Source organism: Sturnira hondurensis, unplaced genomic scaffold (assembly GCF_014824575.4).
Source record: "Sturnira hondurensis isolate 20B ecotype Veracruz unplaced genomic scaffold, ASM1482457v3 Scaffold0019835, whole genome shotgun sequence".
NCBI classification, from domain to species: Eukaryota; Metazoa; Chordata; class Mammalia; order Chiroptera; family Phyllostomidae; genus Sturnira; species Sturnira hondurensis.
The window spans coordinates 4,115,512-4,131,359 of NW_028092466.1; the positions used below are offsets into that span (position 1 = coordinate 4,115,512).

Genomic DNA, 15,848 nt, shown 5'->3' on the forward strand with positions numbered 1-15,848 from the left:
GAAGTTAGTTACCTGCAGGGGAGTTCCCATAAGGCTGACATCTCAAAAGAAACTTCTCAGACTAGAAGGGATTGACAAGGAATATTCAAAGTCATGAAGAGCAGGGACCTACAGCCAAGATTGCTCTACCCAGCAAAGCTATGGTTTAGAATTGAAGGGCAAATAAAGAGCTCAGAGAAGGAAAAACTTACAGAGTTCATTATCACCAAACCATTACTATATGAAATGTTAAAGGGACTTATTTAAGAAAAAGAAGATCAAAACTATTAACAATAAAGTGGTAATAAATACATATCTATCAACAATTAAATCTAAAAAACAAATGAAACATACAAGAAGAACAAAGACAGAATCATGGATATGGAGAGTGTTTTGATGGTTGCCAGACAGGAGAGGTGTGGGGATTAAGAAGTACTAATAGGCCCTGGCTGGTGTAGCTCAGTGGATTGAGCTCGGACCTGCGAACCATACGATTGCGGTTCAATTCCCAGTCAGGGCACATGCCTGGGTTGCCAGTCAGGGCACATGCCTGAGTTGCAGGCCAGTTCCCAGCAGGGGACTCACAAGAGGCAACCATACATTGATATTTCTCTCCCTCTCTCCTTCCCTCCCCCTCTAAAGATAAATAAATAAAATATTCTTTAAAAAAAAGAAGTATAAATAGGTAGTTACAGAATAGCCACGGGGATATAAAGTACAGTGTAGTACAGTGTAGGTCAACTTATTTGCATGACTCATGGACATGAGGGGGCAAAGGAGGAAAAATTGGGAACCATTAATAGCATAATCAATAAAATATAACTTTAAAAATAAAATATGTGAAACCCTTGGAAAAATGGCAAGCTTTATACCATTAATTATAAGTATTCGTATATTCTTAATTAAAATGTCATGCTAAATTTCATTCCGTGAGAGCCAGTTTTTGTTTTATTTTCAGAATTCTCTGCCTAACTTATTTGCCATCCTTCGATTTATTTCTTCTGTTCAATGTGACGTCTTCTTCGTGTGATCACTTTATAGATGCTGTTTTTTTCCCCTTCAGCAGAGGCTCTTGTGACCTAGAGTAAGAATCCAGTGAAGGTTGCTGGACAGCAAACTAAGTGACAGAAGTGAGGGAAAGAAACGGTTTTGTGTAGCTTTGTTTTTTCCCTGAGGACTGGGATCACATCACTGGGTTAACATGCATCTGCTTTTGTGTGTGTGTGTGTGTGTGTGTGTGTAATGTCTTTTAGGGAGAACTTGAACGGCAGCTTTTGCAAGCCAATCCAATCCTGGAATCATTTGGAAATGCGAAGACTGTGAAAAATGATAACTCATCTCGTTTTGTAAGTTGAAATTATCGGAAACTTTTCATTCCTCAGATCTCTAGTTAAATGTCTGCTATGATTAACTACATACTATACTTTCTAGAGTTTTAGAAGAAGCTAATTCATGTGGTATGAAACAGTACTATCTAATAGAAATACAATGCAAGTCCCCTGTAATTTAAAATTTTCTAGTAGCCATATTTTAAAAAGCAATAAAAGGGAAAAATGTGAAGATAATTGTAATCACATTTATTCTATACAAATATATAATTATATATTATTGTATGGATATATATAATGCTATAACCTCTCTGAGTTTAACTTATTACCTTTGATTGGAGATGATATATAATGCCTTTAGGGGGTTGGTGTGGAGATTTAGAGATGCTTGTTTTCTACTAAACACAGTATTGGGCATAATAAATGGTCAACAAATAAGGTTGGTATTCAATATAGTAAGTTGTCCTTTTTGTACCTTATTGTTTCTATGGCATATGGACTTCAGAATAATTTGTCATTACTATTACTTTTCTTTAAAAATTCTTCTTCCCCTGGTCAGGTTACTCAGTCCCTTGGAGCATTATCTCATACTCCAAAACATTGCCAGTTTGATTCCTGGTCAGGGCATGTACCTAGGCTGTGGGTTCAGTACCTTGTCAGGGCCTGTACAGAAAGTACCGTATTTTTCGGACTATAAGATGCGTACCCTCCCCCCACTCATTTGGGAGGAATAATGGTTGTCGATGCTGGTGTGGAGTTCTGTTTACATTAACGTTGGTGAAATATTTTTATTAAATATTTTACCACTTTTTTTTTTGCTTCAAATTTTTGTTTTCTATTTTCCTCCTCTAAAACCTAGGTGCATCTTATGGTCCAAAAAATATGGGTAACTGATTGATGTTTCTGTGTTACATTGATGTTTCTCACTTTTCTCTCTCTCTCTCTCAAATTGATAAAAACATATCCTGGGATGAGCATTTACAAAAAAATTCTGTTCAACTATCTTAATTCATTGAAAGCTTTTCTTGCTCCTTCAGTGTGGTCAACTATAACAGTTTGCCTGAGAATATTGTTGTAAGTGATAGGCACATCGGTATTGGTATGAGGATACCATCCCCCTTGTTCCATCTGCTCAGAATCAACCTTTAATGGCAAATCATCTCTAAACACACATTCAGCAAAGTAAAATGGGCATTCCTTGGGTAACCGTTTACTCTGGATTATAATCATCAAGATTCAATGACCATTTCTGTGGTCATTTTGGAGAGGGTCTACAATTTCAGTTATTTCTACTTAAATTGTTTGAGTTAATTCTGTTTTTTCTCCTTCTTCTGGTATTAGAAGTATTGGCAAAAGTATTGGGAAATCTAAAATCATTGTCATACAGTTTTTTATTCTGGGAATGTAAAGTCATGGTTTGCATGTTACTTTTCTGATGACATGGTCTCTTTGCTCAGTGGAAGTGACCAGATTCGAGATCACAGAGGGCCTGGTAAACAGAAAGGTAGCCCTACGGCCCTCTGAGTTTGCCAGGGTGGCCCTAGAAGCACCACAGACTGGGGGCTTAAACCACAGAAATTGATGTTCGCACACTTGGAGGCTGGAAGTCTCTGATTAAGGTGTTGGCAGGGTTGGTTTCTTCTTCTCAGAAGACCTCTCCTCTTGGCTTGCAGGTGACCATCTTCTCCCTGTGACTTCAAGTGGTCTTCCCTCTGTGTGTGTCTGTGGCCTATTCTTACAAGGACCACCATCATTTTGGATAGGATTAGGAGCCTCCATGATGACCTCATTTTTTAAACTTAATTTCCTATGTAAAGACCTGATCTCCAAATATCCTCATGTTCTGAGGTCCTGGGAGTTAGTGCTTGAATATATGACTTAGGAGGATGGGGGCCCAATTTAGTCCATAACACCAGCAGAGATAGTGGAAGTACAAGAGGCTTTCCAAGCTGTGTAATAAATAGGGATCTATTTGCTTGGAATATTGTTTATTCCTAGTAAGGCAAAATTTGACGATTCACTTAATCCACATTCATCTAGTAATTATTTTGTTTTATTTTTTTATGTACAAAGTGAGGTAACAAATATGCCTGTGGCAGTAGGAGCCTGGCTGTGACTTCTGGGTCTACAAAGCATCTGGGGAAGCTGCACTTTGTTTACAGAGTTTCTGTCATTCCATGGGTCAGCGCCACTGAGCCTGAGCCGCAATTCAATCTTAAAGTTTTCCTACTGAAAGCCCTGTGTTTAGTGGCTGTATCATGAGACAGAAGAAACAGTGAGCTACCCACTTAGGTATGTGAATCTCCCTGAAGATTTTCAAAGACTTCTTAGTGGAAAATATTTTATTTCACCACATAAATCAAGTTACTAGTCTATTCTGACTTTCTCCCCTAAAGAACACTTTAAATTCAGGAGAAAGAGTTTTGAGCCTGTTTGTCTCATTTTTGCATAGAAAAGATAAATTGCTACTAATCAGTCATTTGTGTCTTTGACTGTAGTCATTTGTGTCTTAGAATGTAGCGATTCTGTTACTAAGTGGTTAGGGTTCATATACTTGCCAGGGTTTCTGCATTTGAGAGTCAGAAGTGCAATTCTGTGTCAGTGACCATTGCTGTGTAACAAACTACCCCAAAACCTAGTGACTTAAACAGGGTCCCTGTGTGGTGGGTGGTTCTGGCTCAGGATCTCTCATGAGGTTGTCGTGCAGATGTTGTTGGCTAGAACTACAGTGGTCGGAAGACTTGGTGAGGCAGCAGGGTCTTCTTCCAAGCTTACTGAGGTAGCTTTTGGCCAGGAGCCTCAGTTCCCCAGAGTGGTCGCCTCCATTCCTCGCACCTTGAAGGCCCCTCCGTAGAGCTGCGTGCTCCTGACATGGCAGCTGGCATCCCCCAGAGCAAATGCTCCAAGAAAGCAAGACACGAGCCACACAGTGTTTTTATGACCCCACCTTGGAAGTCATAGGCCATCTTTTTGATGTATTCTATTGGTCACACAGACCGACCCCAACACAGTATGTGGAGGGAACTACATGGTGGCGTGGATATCAGAAGGTAGGGATTATTCAGCTCACCTTGGAAATTGGCTACCACAATCATTAGTGAGATTTCCATGCTGACATATGTAGGTTATAATCTCTAATTTGCAATATTTTAAATCAGTACTTCTCCACTGGGGACCCCCCAGGGGACATTTCATAGTGTCTGGGGATGGTTTTGGTGGTTCGACTTGGGCAGTGGGTAGTGGTGTGCATCTGGTGTCTGCTGGGTAGAGGCCGGGGATGCCACCAAACATCTGGTGCACAGGACAGGCCCTGCAGCAACGGGTTATCGAGCCCAAAATGTCAGCCATGTCGAGGTTGAAAAAGAAACCCTGCTCTAGCTTGTTCCTTTAAATTATAGTCTAAATTAGCATAGTTAACTTGCCAAAATTTATTTGCAAAATAACTACTATACATGAATCTACTTAATGCTTGTTATTTACATATCCTAGTTCAAATATTAACAATTCTGGTAGAAACTCGTATGTTCTACTGGTAGGAAGAATTCCTTAGACTGTTTACTAGCAAGATTGGTTCTAGGCAGAATCCCCCGCCCCACCTAAGTTCTCAGCAAACCTGTTTCTGAGGGTCCACCTACCACAGTGCAAGTGCTGCTGTGTAATAATCTGTAAGTGTGCTCAACCTAATTGAAAGCTAATTTTCAATCCAGATTGAAAATTTCTCAATCTAGATTGAAAGCCAATCTAATTGAAAGCTAATCATTTTAGAAAAGATATTTTTGATTAAGGCAATATTCTTAGACATAGCTCTTCAACCAAGACACAAAGGTATCTTTAAGTTGTTGGCTTTGGGCTTTAATTTTTAGAAAGTCAACTTTATATTGTTTAGGATAGTATCTTTTTAAAAGAAAGTTTAGCAGCTGGCTACTGATCTCTTAAGGCATTGACTACACAAGGCTACGACAAGTGGCGATTTTAGTGGTTCCATAAAAAATAGTGAAGTAATTGGTTCCACTGATTGACTGGGGTTCAGGTAAAACATCCCTTTAGCAGTCGTCATGGGTGTTGCTAACACTTTGGTTCTCAGGGGTTTAGAGAATAGCCAGTATTGGCTCGTTTTTTAATTAAATTTTGTATAATTTATGTATATATGCTTTGTTGTTGTGCAGTTCAGTTCATCATTAAGCACCTATTCCTTGCCAGGCACCGTGCTGCCTACTTGTTGTTTCTACTTGGACGTCTAATACACTTCTCAGATTCAACATACTCCACACGGAACTTTATTTTTCCTGTTCAAAATTTGTTTAAGTCTTATTGTCAATATATGGTTCCATCAAATCACCCAGTTGCTTAAGCATAAATTTTTTTTTAAAAAACCTATAAAAACAAAATACCTAAGAGTCGCCCTTCATTCAGCCTTTTTCTCCCGGGCCATGTCCAGGCCAGGGGTAAACCCTACTGGTTACACTTCCAGCATGTATTTCAGATCTGTCCACATTTCTCCTTCTCCCTCTCTCAAGAACCTAGTTAGTCTAAAACCCTAGCTGAGGAATTTCCTCTGTTCTCTATCACAGTGTCTTATTGACTTCTCTCATAGCCCTAATCATAATCTGTAGTTAATTTCTCTGCTTATGTCTGGCTTTCCTGTGAGAATGTGAGATCTCTGATGGTAGGGAGCTGTCTGCCTTGTTTTCTGGATCCTTAGTTTCTGTCTGTGCCTCTCACACGTGAGTACATAGCAGTTGTGGGATCCCTTTAGTTGAAAGGCGGTTGCCTGCTAAGTGCTGGACACTCTTCCAGGCCCTGGGAATATGTCAGGGGGCGAAAACCAGTCTCTAGTCTCATAGAGCTCACCTTCATTTAGATTTTACCTTTAATCTACTTTCAATGGCATGCCGTACGGTAGAGCTGAGCTCAGGGAGCATGTTGTGTGTGCATGCCCCGTGTTCGGAGGATTGGCAGAAGATGTGTCAGATGTGTTTGGAGGATGTGGCAGAGGCGGTGGCTCTGTGGACAAGTCAGGCCTTGGGTTGGGACTGGTGTTAGACCTCATACTGGAAGAGTAATGAGATATCAGAAAAGTGAGCTGGTTTACAGTGGAATTCCATGTAGTCAGTGTGTACAAACCACAGCCTTGCAGTGAAAAATATTTGAAACTGTAAACTGGGTAAGCTTTAGTACCCATTTGTTTCCATTTCTTTGATCTGAAATAGACAAGTAATTTCCTGAAGAATATCTTTATTTCCAAGATACTAACATACGGTTTGTATTAAGGGGGATTCTTTAGGAGAGCATTACCCTTATGAAAATAATCGTTCACAGTTACTCCAGTTCTCAGCTTATGGAGAAGTGAAATGCAGTCCAGATGGAGGGGATCTTACGTAAAATGAATCTCTTGTAATGAAACTTTAAAAACAGGGATTTCAATTTCAAAAAGATTGTATCAGCAGATGTATCTTTCTTCAGAAAGTTTTAGTAGGAATCACTTTCTGTATTTGTGCAAATCTTTTTTTCCAGACTTACGCAAGCCACTTTGGCTATTCCCACATTTATGTACCTTTAGTAATTAGCTTCCAATAGTTACAGCTAGATCGAGGCTGTAGGTAGGTATACTGCCTACCACTTGGCTACCAGATTACAATGAAAGCAAGTGAAAATTCTGCACCCTCACATACTTCATTTAGCAAGTAGACATTTTAAAAAGTTTTGTGAGCCCTGGCTGGTGTAGCTCAGTGGATTGAGCGCGGGCCTGAGAACCACATGATCGCAGTTCGATTCCCAGTCAGGGCACATGCCTGGGTTGCAGGCCAGTTCCTGGCAGGGGACACACCAGAGGCAACCATACATTGATGTTTCTCTCTCTCTCCTTCCTTTCCCCTCTAAAAATAAATAAATAAAATCTTACAGGTGTGGTCTGTACCAGGCAACCAGCATCCTCCAAATCGGTGGCTGCACATAGCTGTTTTTTCCCTTTTTAAAATTGTATTTTATTGATTAGGCTATTAGAGCTATCCCCATTTTTTCCCTTTTGCCCTCCTCCACCCAGCACCACCACCACCACTACCCCCCCGCCAAGGCAATCCCCACACCATTGTTCATGTCCATGGGTCATGTATGTAAGTTCTTTGGCTACTCCTTTTCCTGTACTGTACCAAAGTCAGCCCCAACCTGTGCTCTGCCCAGGGCCACCCTGCCTGAGCTGTTAAGCAACCTGAGGTGGCTGCTACCTATGCCCTTCACTTGGAGATCCCCAAGTGAAGCCAAGCTGTGAATCCAGGCTGGCTGCTGCTAGTGCAGAGCCTGGGGCCACTTAGCAAGAGGTCCAGGGGCTGGGGCCTCCCTGAGACTGGCCACTGCTTGCTTGAAAGGATTTAGGATGTTGTGAAACATGAGCCAAGACCAGCCATTTGAGTGGAGCCCTAGACAGCCTTCCAACACTACAGACTCAGGGCCTTCTAGAGTCTTCAATACCTTGTTCACACCAGAGTGGGGTGGGGGATGAGCTGTGTATTTCTAATCAGTCCATGTCTCTTAATGCCACTCATTTTACCCCAGGAATTTTTAATATCCATGATACTAAGTAACAAAGCTACTTAGTTCACACAAAACCCATTTTACTAATTACCAAAGCTTCTGGGGTAGTTTGGAGATTAGGATAGCAGAAGCATATAAAATAGTCATCTGGTCTTTAGGTTAAATTCTAGCTAATTACTCCTAGAATGGGTTTTCCCATTTACAGTGAAGAGCTGCCTCTAGGCAGTGAAGGTTTTTAGTGGATAACTAGCACACATACATAGCACACTATGCTGACGTGTTTTAAAGTAAATTGCAGCCCTGGCCAGTGTGGCTCAGTTGGTTGGAGCATAGTCCTGTGGCCGAAGGGTTGCAGGTTCAATTCCGAACCTGGGTGTGTACTCTCCGTGTTCTGGGTGCAAATGGAAGACACCCAATCAATGTTTCTCTCTCACATCCATGTTTCTCTTTCTCTCCCTTCATCTCTCTCTAAAAGCAATGAAAAATGCACTCAGGTGAGGATTTTTAAAAAGTAAATTACAGATTTTATTTTATAACAACTTTAAATACCAAGTTAGGAAGGAGAAAAACATTTTCAAAGTGTGAAACAAACCTGCATTACTTTGTTGTAAATTGCTGACAAACTAGGTTTAATTACTACAGATACATTTTAACCACCCAGACAAAAAGGTCTAGAAAACTAATGTGGATTCAAAAGGAATAAAATTTTAAAATAACATAATTTTCTTATTATTTTCTTTTTTAAAATATATTTTATTGATTATACCGTTACAGTTCTCCCATTTTCCCCCCTTCACTCCCCTCCACCCTACACACCCTCTCCCACCCACATTCACGTCCATGTGTCATACTTCTAAGTTCTTTAGCTTCTACATTTCCCATACTACTCTTGCCCTCCCCATGTCTTTTCTACTACCATCTATGCTACTTATTCTCTGTACCTTTTCCCCCCTCTCTCCCCCTCCCATTCCCCTGTTGATAACCTTCCATGTGATCTCCATTTCTGTGGTTCTGTTCCTGTTCTAGGTGTTTCCTTAGTTTGTTTTGGATTTTGTTTTAGATGTGGTTGTTAATAATTGTGAGTTTGCTGTCATTTTACTGTACATGTTTTTTATCTTCTTTTTCTTAGATAAGTCCCTTTAACATTTCATATAATAAGGACCTGGTGATGATGAACTCCTTTAACTTGACCTTATCTGAGAAGTACTTTATCTGCCCTTCCATTCTAAATGAAAGCTTGGCTGGATAGAGCCATGTTGGATGTAGGTCCTTGCCTTTCATGACTTGGAATACTTCTTTCCAGCCCCTTCTTGCCTGCAAGGTCTCTTTTGAGAAATCAGCTGACAGTCTGATGGGAACTCCATTGTAGGTAACTGTCTCCTTATCTCTTGCTGCTTCTAGGATTCTCTCCCTCATTTTTATCTTGGGTAATATAATTATGATGTGCCTTGGTGTGTCCCTCCTTGGGTCCACCTTCTTTGGGACTCTCTGAGCTTCCTGGATTTCCTGGAAGTCTATTTCCTTTGCCAGATTGGGGGAGTTCTTCTTTTATTTGTTCAGATAACTTTTCCACTTGTTGCTCTTTCTCTTCTCCTTCTGGTACCCCTATAATTCGGATGTTGGAACATTTAAAGATGTCCTGGAGGTTCCTAAGCCTCTCCTCATTTTTTAAAAATTCTTGTTCCTCCATTCTTTTCTGTTTGGTTGTTTCTTTCTTCCTTCTGGTTCACTCCATTGATTTGAGTCCCAGTTTCTTTCCATCACTATTGGTTCCCTATACATTTTCCTTTATTTCACTTAGCGTAGTGTTCATTTTTTTTCATCTAATTTGGGACCAAATTCAACCAATTCTGCGAGCATCCTGATCACCAGTGCTTTGAACTGTGCATCTGATAGGTTGGCCATCTCTTTGTTGCTTAGTTGTATTTTTTCTGGAGTTCCAATCTGTTCTTTCGTTTGGGCCATTTCTTTTTGTCTTGATGCACCTGTTAGGTATAAGGGGCAGAGCCTTAGGTGTTCGCCTGGGCAGGGCAACCCAAGCACTGGGTTGTGATGCTGAATGCGGGGGAGGTGTCTGAGAGTGAACAATGGCGCTTGCTCGAGTCTTTGCTGGATTTCAGTCCCTTCTGCCGCTTCCCCCAAGCAAACTGGGCCCTTCTGGTGCTGATTCCTAGGTGGGTGGGCCTGTGTACGTTCTAGGCTCCTGTGGGTCTCTCCAACAAACTGTCCTGTGAGGCTGGGAGTCTCTCCCAGAACCTCAACCCCCACAGGTGTTTTTAATCAGTGTTTTGATGCTTTATTTCCCCACACTAGGGCCCTGGGTTGTATGGTCTGTCTCGCTCCTCAGTTTCACCTGGTTTATCTGCGCGAATGTGGGACTGCCAGGCCCTCCAGCTGCCTTGTACGCTGTGCCCCTCCACAATCCATAGCCTGGCTGTGTCTGCCCACCGCTGCTGTTTTTTCCACACGGGATCCACCAACACCGTTGCTTTCTTTCTTTCTTTCTTTCTTTCTTTTTCTTTTTTTTTTTTGTGGAGACCCCTTTACGCCCCACCTCCCAACGCTGCCCCTCCTTACTTGTCTGGATGAATGTGTCTACTTTAACTCCTTAGTTGTTGGACTTCCATACAGTTCAATGGAACTGTAGTTCTGGTTGTTATTTTGTTTCTAAATTACTGTTGTCCTTATTTTGGTTGTGTGAGGAGACACAGTGTGTCTATCTATGCCTCCATCTTGGCCGGAAGTCTTATTTTCTTGACAATATGTCAATATATCCAGGTTGTCCAATTGCAACTTTTAAGTGAAGTTTTTGATTTCTGTTTTACGTACAGGAGCGGATTCTAGTTGTTACTGCCCAGAGCTCCGGCAGGGGGTGTGTAGCCTCGGTGGTTCTTGGATTGGCACTCAACGCGTGTGTGACATCAAATGCGTGCTCTGTAATTCACGCATAATGTACTTGTCATGTTTTTGGCTTTTTTCTTTTTGTTTTTATAGCTGAAATTCTGGTCAAATATTCTGAGTACCGTAATCTAACCTGTGGAAATCCTATACGGAGAGGGGGCACTTTTACCACCAGTTTGTTTACATACTGTGTAAAAGATTAGCAGACCCACTTGAAAGAAAAACTCTGTTTTCCATTTTAGTCTAGATCTGTATTTTAGTAAAAATATTAATTCTGAAAGAATACTTATCACTGTGAAGAAAAGGCTTTTTAACTTAAAAAATGTATTTCAACCCTTCCAAGGAGGAAGTGATTTTGTATTCCACGGCCTGCTTCTTGCCTACTTTGTCGGGGTCATCAACTTCCTGGACTGTTTGGGGATATTCAGTAAACCATTTCTTTTTAGTCCTGAAATTTCACTTCGTCATGTTATCAAATGGCTTGGATAGATCTCATAATGTAACTGAATGTGAGAGTCACTTAGCATAGAGAGTTGATGATTTTCAACTTTGTAAGGTTTTTGTTTTGTTAAAATGTTTTCAAAAGAGAATCAATTTTAGAAGTTTTGGCTTATAACTGGGACTTATTAGTTACTAAATATGCTGTTTTGTGAGACACTCATTTCTTTGGGGTCTGTATAGAAGAAGCCGGGGGAGGGCAGCGGAGAGTTGGAGGGCTACCCTAATCCACTCTCCCTCCTCCCCACAAGGCAGGCTTCCACTGTCCCATTTCTGCCCTCATTCTGTCCCGTTTTTGTTACTCTCTGCCTGACCATTCTCATTTAGCCAAAAGCTACCTCTCTGCGCTCCCCATGTCGGCTAGAACAATGGTGGGCACCAGTCAGCTACGAGAAGAAAGGGAGCAAGCAGATTTGACTGGGGTACTGATGATGAAATCAGATGTTGGTGACTTCTTTTATCCAAGTTACTGACCACATGTATAAATTATTTTGAGACAATTTCTTTTTAGGTTACCTGTTCAAAAAGCCAAAAACCTTTGTTTCTTCCACTTCTCCTTTGACTTTCTTTCCTATTTTATAATTTCCCTGGAAGTAAGGAAAAGAATAAATTCACTAAATATAAAATAGGGTAATGTTCAGTTTTATATTTTAAATTTGTTAGAGTTTAAAGTTATCAGTGTAATAACTTTGTCTTATTTCTCAAGATTATCTTGTTTAATGAATTTGAACGTCTAATTTAGGTGATCAGGAAAAATGAATAGGAAATACTATAAGAAATAGAAAGCTTAAACAGCATGTTGATATATACATAATCAAAAGTTAGACATGTTGAAATTGGAAAGTCTGTATCTCTATGTAATGAATTCTTTATTTTCTTTGGTGAGAATTATGTGACGCCATATGATTTTGATTAACTTTTCTGCCGTGTTAAAATGAGTTTGAGAAAGTTTTTCCTTAAATAGTTACGTTGGCAATGTATTCCTTGCAACTTTAAGTAATAACATTGTCTTTTGACTACTGTCTCTTAAAATAGCAATTTACTCTTAACTTGATGAAGTAGTGTATAGATAATACAGCTGTGTAAAATTTGTAAAGAATTTTAATGCATAGTATAACATCAAGACCTGATTTTAGTTTCTGAGTTTCTTTTTTGAGGCGTTCCAAGTATTTATAAGGCCTAATTATTTTTTATCTATTCTTTTTAGGGTCTTTTGAAGAACAAAGACAAAATTTACTTTTTTGGAGGGGTGGCTTAAGCAATGGATATCTAATATAGTTTCAATTTTCTCCCAGTTCTGAAGGCTGACATCAATTTTTTTAAAGTTCTTCATTATTAGAGTTTCATTTTTATTATGTTATAGTCCAGGAAGGTTGCCTGGCCTACTGCTACTGTTTTGGAATTTATTGAGGCTTTTTCTTTTTTCTTTTTTATTTGAGGCGATAGTTAAGGTCCATTTTTAAAACCAACTCATGGATACTTTGCAGGGCACCATTACTTTGTTGGGCTTATTATTTTATGATAGTATTCAGATCCTCTGTGTCCTTACTTATTTTCAGTTTCCTCTTTGTAATTTATTTTCAGGGCAAATTTATTCGGATCAACTTTGATGTAACTGGCTATATCGTTGGGGCCAACATTGAAACATGTATCCTTTTTCAGACGGTATAATCCAAACTAAAGAGTCGTCTCATCCTCCTGTGGCCACAGAGCAGCCCTTTGTGATATCACTCCCATGATCAAGATGTTAGGCTCCAGCCCAGAGAGATTGCGACTTGGTCAAATACTTCCAACTACTGAATATTAAGTCCAAAGTGATGTTCACTTGTTGTTTGTTTATAACACCAGGTTGTAGCCTATGACATGGCTGGGGAGGTGAAGAGCCCTGCTGAGGCGAGGGTTACCTGGCGATCATTATATGGGGCGACTACTCTTCGGTTACTGTTGTGTCCGCTTAGTGTTTACCATCTGTCTCTGATATTCGTGGGGTGGGCACGCGCCCATTGAAACAAGCCTTATACAATAAAAGTACAGAGTTAAAGCAATTTCAGTTAGTGTTAAGCAAAATAAAACTAAAGGGAAAAAATAAATACATAGCCTAGTCCTAAGAAATGATAGGTCTACATAGAATTAATTTGAGCAAAGAGATAGTAAAATAGAAATGATTCTGGATTGGTACTGCACCGGTTAGGAAGGCTGCAGATGACAGGTCCTGGTGCTTGTTAGAGTGACCTCCAGTGATAGCAGTACGTTGTTCCTGTCCCTCAATTAAAGGATAGATCGACATTTTCTTGTGAATTCAGAACTGTGTTTCGTGTTTCTAAATACACTCAGCCAGAAAACACAAACACTTGAAAATGATGGGAATGGCGCTAGAGTTTCTTCTCGTTGGTTTGCTGTGGCATCATTCATCCGAGTGTGCTTTCTACCAAATGTGGAGGATGTGCTTGGTGTAGTGTGATTTAAATTTTAGGCCATGGGGCACAAACAGAATTACATCAGTTGGTGGCCCCAGAAGTGGCTGTCATCTTCCCAAGCAGTGAAACGGCGGGGGGGGGGAGCCCAGTGTGATTGTGGAGACCCAGTGACAGCCCAGGAGCAGCAAGGCAGGGTTGACCAAAACCCCAAACAGATCTCCGGCGTGTGCTTCAAATACACAAGCAGGTGTGCGTACTCCGAATGAAGGAGCTGACTGGGGCTGGGCACTTGCACGGTGGAGGCCCGGCCAGAGTGGGCAGCAGCAGGCTCCAAGTCCTGGCAGTAGCGGGTCTCTAGGGTGTATGTGGAAGGAAGGCCAATAGGTCTTCCAGTCATGGGTCTCTGGAGGCATCATGTAGAAAATGTGCATGAAGTGATGGGTGGTAAGTGGCTGGCACCACCTCTGTGAAGCTTTTGATGAAGGGGGGCTCTCATGGGTAGCCCAGTGGAGAAGCACGTACATTTTGGAGTTCAAGTTTTGATTCCTAGCTCTTCCACTGACTACCTTTGCTATTTTAAGTAATGTCTTTGTGTCTTGGTTTCCTTACTTGTAAAATTGTGATAATTCTGATATTGTAAGGCTTTTCCTGTCTTAAACAACTCAACATCATATTTTATAGATTCTTACAGTCCCTTGTATGGTGCTGTGTTCTTTGAATATAATGCAGGTCAGGAGCAGCGTGGGGCTGAGTGGGTGCAGGAAGCACTCTGAGCTTTACACTCCCTGTTAGTCCAGGAGTGAGAAACATAACTGTGTGTATTTTCTCTGCTTACAAAGTTTCTTGCAGGGTAGTTGATATATATCAGAGAGAGAAAATGCTTTACAAATTAGACACAGAAAGAGCACCACCTTTTCCATTTAACCCTTAACCATCTTTGCTCAGACCTTCTGGAAAAATCTCGTGCTGTTCGTCAAGCAAAGGATGAGCGTACTTTTCATATCTTTTACCAGCTATTATCCGGAGCAGGAGAACACCTGAAGTGTACGTTACAACGTTTTTTACTATTTTGCATTCATTTAAATATCTTTGTTAATGTTATTTTTTTTTTTTTGAGAGGGAAACATTTGGGGAAGTAAATGTCTCTCAGTATTCTAGCTGGTCACATTGTGAACATGCAAATGAAATTGAGTTTCAGTGCCGAGGGGAAATACTTTTAAGTGGCAGGCATGTGGGTGCTGTTATGTTATTTCTTGTCCTTTTGCTTCTTTTTAAAACATTTTAAATGAGAAGACAAATGATGCATTTTCATAAAGTTTCTGTGTCAACATTTATATAAATATAAGAAAAAATAAATTTACTTAAGAAAATTAAGTTGAATAAACATTTGTATTACCAGATTAACCATTAAATATATGTTATGCTTCTACCAGTAGTAGGAAGAGCCTATGGTGGGTTTTCCTTTTCCTCTTTCTTTTTTTTTTTTTTTTTGTTGTTGTTGTTTTTGTGGGATTTTTTTGTTGGTTGTTGTTGTTGTTGTTGTTGGGTTTTTTGTCCTGAATCACAAGAACTAGAAGCTTGGGCCTGAGCAGGGTAAAATGTAGAATTCTCTTCTGAATCAGAAATTTTCTGGGTATTTGAGAGAGAAGAGAAGATGCACAACTTTCCAGTTTTTCTTGAGTCTCAAATTCAATGCTTTTGTGTGACTATTATACACATTCTCTAACTCACAAATAGATGCATGCACGCTCTGCCTTTCCCACCAGAGGTGTAGGCTTTCTCATTGAAATGCTTTTGCTGTGAAAGCATTGAACCCAGAAGTTGATTAGAAGACCTGCAAGGAAAAAAATAAGCAACACATAGATAGATAATAATTCAAGATTATATATATAGCACAAGGGTGTCAAACTCATTTTCACCAGGGACCATGTCAGCCTCATGGTTGCCTTCAAAGGGTTGAATGTAATTTCAACTCCTTAACAGTTAAGGAGTAGTTACATTTGTACAATCCTAAAATTATGTTATAGCATGTGATGCTGAAGAGAAGAAAACCCTCAGGCTTCCAGATGGCGAGTTAACTCTGCAATAGTAATGATCAAAAAATAAAATCAAAGTGTTAAAGATATAGAAAAAGAAAGCAAGCAGTACACAGTTGAAGTTAATAAAATGTGATGTTGGTAAGCATTAAGGGCCA

At 40.2% G+C, this 15,848-nt stretch overlaps 1 protein-coding gene across 2 annotated transcripts in view; it reads left to right on the forward strand.

Annotated features, from left to right (window-relative positions):
- Positions 1-15,848, forward strand: part of MYH10 (myosin heavy chain 10) — a 144,134-nt gene that overhangs the window by 58,837 nt on the left and 69,449 nt on the right. For both annotated transcript variants that reach the window (XM_037028367.1, XM_037028366.1), the window contains 3 exons: positions 1,233-1,325; positions 12,822-12,885; positions 14,600-14,698. In XM_037028367.1, the coding sequence (XP_036884262.1) occupies positions 1,233-1,325; positions 12,822-12,885; positions 14,600-14,698 (256 nt within the window). The remainder of the gene's footprint in view (positions 1-1,232; positions 1,326-12,821; positions 12,886-14,599; positions 14,699-15,848) is intronic.